The following is a 6,407-nucleotide window of genomic DNA, read 5'->3' on the forward strand; positions in this document are numbered from 1 at the left end:
CCTTATTGTAACATTTGTCTCAAAAAACAAACCCCTCATTAGTGATGATCGTGATATGTTTGATAATGTCGGTCATCTTCTGTAATTTGTTATTATATTTCAATTGTAATTATAATTAGTTTTTGTAACCAAATATTTAGTATTATCGACCGTAACTATTTATTTCACACATCTTCTCTGCATTGTCGGCCACCTTCTCTTTCTAAGAGGAAAATAGCGAAATGTAAAAAAAGAAAAAACGCAACAGAATAGAGGAAAGAAGTGTAAGAGAGGTGTAAGAGACACTAAGCAACGTTTATCTACTCTAAGATTGTTATAATTATAAAACTTGTTCTCAAACTAAATTTTGTGTGATTATATAAGTTTAGAAGAAGATTAGCCTTTCATAGTGTCTATTATTTACATACTAAAAATTTCATCTCCACGCCTTACTTAATTTAGACAAGCATATGGTGAAAAAATGTCGATAAAGTAAGAATCTGGTCGGGCGACCCATGTTTGAAATGTCCTTAAGTTAATCCGAAAATTCGCAATAAAAATAAAAGTTGAGTCAATTCAACGGAAGCGCTGTAAATCAGTAGGCCAGGTCGGGCTTTGCCGCCAAATAACAAGGTGAAACACTACTATTCTGAAAATACCGCGAACACTCTAACTTATACAAAGAGAAAACTTTTACGAATTATGAATCTTGATCTTTACAGCAAATTTCTCATAGTGAACTAAACATGCAATTTTTAGCAAACGGGTAATAAAACATAAATAATTAAAGTTTCCGTTAATATGCGTAAGTTGTAAAAGATCGTGCTTCGTGTGAGTTTCCGAAAAAACGTCACCAGTTCAAGATTCGTGTTTTCCCCCATAGGTTTAGGAACAGCTATTGAGCCTTCTCTGCATTTTAGTTAGGGGCGGGGATATAGTATGCAATAGGAAATCAAGATTCTTCATAACTTTGATCCCGTTTATTGTGTTCGTGCGTTCATGTGAATGCTTCTATCTTGCTTTATTAGTTACGCCTTACATGAAGCTTCAAATACATTATATGTAATACTTTCTTTTTTCCATTCGTTTTCTTTAAGATAAGGTTACCGCATTCACTGAATAATTTTACTTTTGAATCATTTTTTTATCTTCAGTATATTGTTTATTAAAATTATTTGAATTCCACTCGAGCTGTTTAAGCGTGAAGTTTGTGTTTGTATTCGCTCTTCGCTCGGTCACAATATCCTCTAGAATTATTTTAGAAGTGTGCTTCAATTCTGTGCTGTATTTCTCTTAAATTCAAAAATAGCTTCTGTGTCACAAATTGAAGCTTTCTTAAGTTCTCTCGAAGAAAAACTATCGATGAAAATCAATCAGCGTCGCGGAAAGAAAAATTGTTAATGAGTTATAGACAAAGATTCAGAACTGTGAAGCGAGGATTAGTGCAATGGAAGTGGAGATCGCCAACCTCAAGCTACAATTATCTAAGCAAGCTTACCTGCTAGACAAGCACAATAGGGGAAAAAATGTATTGTTTTTTGGCATGCATTTCGTTAGATAAGGTAAAAAATTTGAGATTCAAAATTGGACTTAACGCTGGGAATTAAAGCATTCGACGGCGCGAAGCGTCTTGGCCAGTACAAAGTTGACAAAAAGAGACCAGTTCTACTGTCTCTTTCTTCAGAAGTGGAGATAGATCTAATCTACTCGAATCGCACTAAACTTAGAGGTATGAATATCTTTGTGGAACACGATCTGGAACCAGAACCTGTCCAGATGCAAAAGGCACTAGGACTATCAGCTTCTAAATACAGTAAACTTGGTCTCAATGCCAGCATTACCAGATCAGGTGTACGCATAAACAACATTATCTACACTCGTGATGACTTCAACAATCTACGTCAGAAATAAATAATCAAACGTAGTAAGCCAAGGAACTAGAATTTCCAGCCAAGCCCCTGACCATCCCTTTGGGTGACTTATCAAGAATAAAAGTGTTGTGAGAGCTGTTGGTGAAGCTTTCAGAGCATGCTACTGGAATATAAGTGGCTTTAGCAACCTGTTCAGTAAAGATGAAAGTCAAATAAAATGTTTGACAAATTATTCAGTGATCTGCCTGGGTGAAACTTGGTTGGTAAATTAATGCGTGAAATTACTGCTATTTTTGAATGAGTACTATATTTATTATAGCCCTGCTATATAGGAAAAAAGCAACGGTCGAGATAGTGGTGCCCGGTTACTCTAGTTAAAGATAGTTTAGCCTAAGCACAAACCAATCGGAAGTCAGAAAGTTATGAACGAGGAAATTTTGTTGCATACCAAAATTGTGCCAGAGAAGGAATCTCTCGATCTTAAAATAAATAGGCTGGGAAAATGCTAGTGGAATTACTCGAATCTCTTAACTTCATTCTGTGCAATGGTCGTTCTCTCTCTGACAGCCCGGTCATGTTAAATATTTAACGGGTACTGGACGCAGTACTATTGCCCTCTGTTGAATCAGTATCAGCTGCCTGAATCTGGTAGATGATTTTAGAGTTCTTAACCTATTAAATTAAGCTTATCACCTTTTGATAACAATTGACGTAAAGAAAAGAATCCAACCTTGTTTTGACGCATCTACTTCTAAGAAGACAATTAATTCTATTCCAGTATCAATATTTATAAAATGGAAAGAAGGTGAGGAGAACTTTTTTAAATGTATTATCGTAGTGTCCACATATTTAAATAAATAATAACAATACAGATGAATTATATAAAAATTTAATAGTAGCAATAAAGATAGCCACGCAGGAGGCAGGTATGCTGATCCATAGGAACTCTGCTCAAACTCTTAAATTGGCTGATCATGGAAATTCTTGGTTCAACTCACAGTGCATTCATCTTACGAAGCTCGCCTCCAAGGCATAAAAACAATAATCGCGCAGTCTCTCTGAAAATTCATTAAACTACTCGCCTAAAGAATTGTAGACAAAATCTTTTAAAACTATCAAATTTTAGAGAACAACAAGGAGTTTTGGCAAACTGCAAGAACTTTTGACACTAAGCCGAAGTATATAAATGTAATAAATACTAGCGAGTGGTTTAATTTTTATCGACACCTTTATCCACACCGGTTTATATCAGACTGTAATTATATTTCAGTGCTCGACCCTTGAGGTTGGCGTGTTCATGTTACATAAAGCGGATGATAAGAGGGATCCCCTTAATTATATTATTATACAATTATCATTATTGATTATTATATTATATTATTAATTCAATAACAAAGATATTTACAACGTGGCTGTAATCCAGATTACACATGTAACAAACTTCCACAAGCACAAGCCGGCTTTAGAGCGGGTAGCAGCTATAGAGATCACTTGTTTATTTTTTACTCGGTGCAGGTATGCATTTTACATCTGGTAAAAAAAATTCCCTATTTGTTATTTTCGTGGATTTCAAACGAGTATTTGACTGTTTAAGCCACGAAAAAGTTTGGAATAAGCACCGCATCTTAGGAGTCAGTGGAAAGTTGATAAGAATTCAAACATTTCATTTTATTATTGATGAGAATATTTCGATTTATCTAATGTATTCTAATTTAGATTGTAATTTGATATTAAAGTGTCACAGAGTTCAAAAATCTGATTATTTTCGATCTGCATCCTTTTGTTTTGAAAATATGTCGCGTGACCTCGGCGTAGGTTGCGGGTATTGTTCGCTACACGTGCGAACTTAGTTGCGCGCTTTAACGTTTTGATAAATCGGGCGTTTGAAATATTTTAGGAGAGTCGAAATTCGACGTGGTTTTCTCTTCAGGTTTTTTAGCCCTTCCTTTCACTTTCCCATTTTTGGTTTTGATTTAAAAAAATGTATGTTTGGGATTTTCTTTTTGATGCTTTTAACGTTTGGTACCTTTTCTTTTTGTATTTCGGTTTTATTCCCTTTTAGACACTAAATTTTTGTTTTCTTGTGTAATCAAGGTATCTTTCTTTTTGATATATCGCGAGAGAGTATCCAGTGAACTTTTGCGAGAAAATGAAAGAAAATGCCACATATCACCAAAAATATCCTATCACAAATATCATCTCATCATGAATAAAATAAAATTATTAGGCGTAATTCATGAAAAATCAACAATACAGATCGCACAAATAGTCAGGTATAAGTCATAATAAATCATGGTAAATCATCAATAAGAATCACATAAATAATATTTGCAATGGAAAAGGCGAGGCATCAGATCAAATAGCATGCAGATTCAAAATTTCAGAAATAAGAGTCACGAGTAGAGTCGAAAATAAAATTTCCATTGAAGCCAGAGTTAATTTAAGTTTTAGAATGTGTCTCCCTTTTTCTCGACAGGTTTGGCATTTAACAAAAAAGGAAAAGTGTGGAATTTTTCGTTGGGCGCCACGTATTATGAGGGTAATGCCGAGGAAGGAAATAGGGAAATGGAATGCCGAGCGTAAGGTGAAGACATAATAAAACAAACCGATTAAAATATTGACCATTATTGCCACTTACACGCTTCGTTGAAGATAGCCAGGTCGTGACAAGGCACTGGCGATCGGTTCCCTCATAAGAGCGTAAAGGGGCAGTCGTAAAAGGCATGGAGTTCCGTGGATGCGGAGGTGGTCCTGGAAGGACCCGTGACTTCGGGACCCGTCCGGGGGTTCCGTCTTATCTCGGATGCGGCCCACTAAGCCTTCCGTGCAGGCCCGTGCCAAGCTCCATTCTATGGTAACAGTTCTGTTACATATTATTAATTGTTAGAATGAATTTAGAGTTATCAGGGTTTGGTGAGCTAAGCGCAACTTCTGTAAAGTTAAAATAAAGTTAGTTTGACTATTACTAAGAAAATAAATTAAGCTGTGACTAGTTTTGGGTCATTACTAATTTCGTGATGTTAGGCTAGTCTGTTTTTAAGTTAGGTTTAGTCCATCACTAGATTTCCGAAGCCAAGGCTATGAAATTTATGGAATTGCGGTTTGAGTTCTATAATTTGACTTTAAATTATTACGAAATTTTAGAGAATATTTAGAATTTTTTTGAAGTAATTAATTCGTTATTTGCTACATTACAAATAAGTCGAGACCATTATTATTAGAGCTTTGGGCAATTTTACGTTTAGGAACCTTTGCATTATGTCGAGAATTATGTTTAACCAGATTTTCAATTATTTCCAATTTTGTTTAATTACATCAATTATTATTCGCAATTGTTAGAAATATTAATATTTATTTTTCTGATTTTATGAGCCCTCTTTATCTGCGAAACACAACGAACTACCGAGTCTGAGCTGACCGTGCGAGAAACCGGTACACTGCGTTCTTTGAATTGAGTTTAATATAGTTTCCGCTTTTTTTTGGAGATTTTTATTTTATTATTTTTGAATTTGAATTTTGAGAAGTAAAGTGACCTTGAACAGGCCTGGCGCTCCACAAAATTATTCGAGATATAGAATCTAGCAATTTAGGTAAAATCTTAGTTATTAAAAGATTTTCAGGAAGCAGCGCCAAGGGTATGTGATAATTTTTAATAATAAAATAATGATAAAATTGCATCATTTCAATATATATCAAAATTGACCTCGAAACGGACTAGTCGCAAAGCAAGATTTATTACCCCAAAAATCTAAGGTTAAATATGAACTAGCCTTCGAGGAATTAAGTAATCACAGGACCACGAAAAAAAACCATGGCCTTCGGTCATGTTTTTTAACACAGTAGTAAAATCTACGTCTATGGTGCCTAACCCTACTTGTGATTTAATATACTATCAATTTAAATATAACATATATTGGATAATTATTAGTTATAATTACTAACAGAGTTAAAATGTGTAATTGCGTCGTTCTATAATAATGTACAATTTTAATTATTAAATTGAATTTTCTACACAACAAGACGTAATTTTATCAAGGTACATGAATTTTGTAATAAAAATGATATATTTGTGAGATAAAAAGGACAGAGAGAAATAGAGAGTCACAACGCATTAGAAATATCAGTTGATAGAAACATGACGCTCCCTACTCGCCCGTATACCCGTGATGGCCATTTGATATATATATATATATATATATATACATACACACACACACACATACTCGAGGCCTGACATGGTTCTTCTGGACTTCGAGAAGCGAACCATGTTCGTTATCGAGTTTTCGGCACCAGCTGACAAAAACATCACAGCCCAGGAGAATGAAAAGAAAGAGAGGTATCGAGACCTTATAAGGGAGTTGCAACGATTGTACTCGGAATATTCGGTCAAACTAATCGTCCTTATCATCGGCGCTCTTGGAGGTTCCTAGCTTTCACTTGCTAATGACCTAAAAAGCATCCCTACGTGTCAACAATATGCTAAAACACTTGCGGGAAAAATGCAGAAGGCGGTAGTCTTTGGGTCGCTCCGTGTTCTTAGGGTGCACGAGGCTTTTG

The 6,407-nt window shown here is 35.1% G+C and overlaps 1 protein-coding gene across 4 annotated transcripts in view; it reads right to left on the reverse strand.

The window, feature by feature from the left end:
- Positions 1–6,407, reverse strand: part of LOC117174080 (pantothenate kinase 3) — a 267,760-nt gene that overhangs the window by 251,168 nt on the left and 10,185 nt on the right. Inside the window, exon 2 of one of the 4 annotated variants that reach the window (XM_033362761.1) lies at positions 4,489–4,713. The exons of 2 other annotated variants lie outside the window; for them this stretch is intronic. In XM_033362761.1, coding sequence (XP_033218652.1) covers positions 4,489–4,575 — 87 coding nt within the window. In that variant the 5' untranslated portion in view covers positions 4,576–4,713. Of the gene's footprint in view, positions 1–4,488; positions 4,714–6,407 lie in introns of those variants that run through there. One more of the 4 variants, XM_033362764.1, reaches the window with a different exon arrangement.

This window comes from Belonocnema kinseyi, chromosome 6 (assembly GCF_010883055.1).
Source record: "Belonocnema kinseyi isolate 2016_QV_RU_SX_M_011 chromosome 6, B_treatae_v1, whole genome shotgun sequence".
In the NCBI taxonomy this organism is placed as follows: Eukaryota; Metazoa; Arthropoda; class Insecta; order Hymenoptera; family Cynipidae; genus Belonocnema; species Belonocnema kinseyi.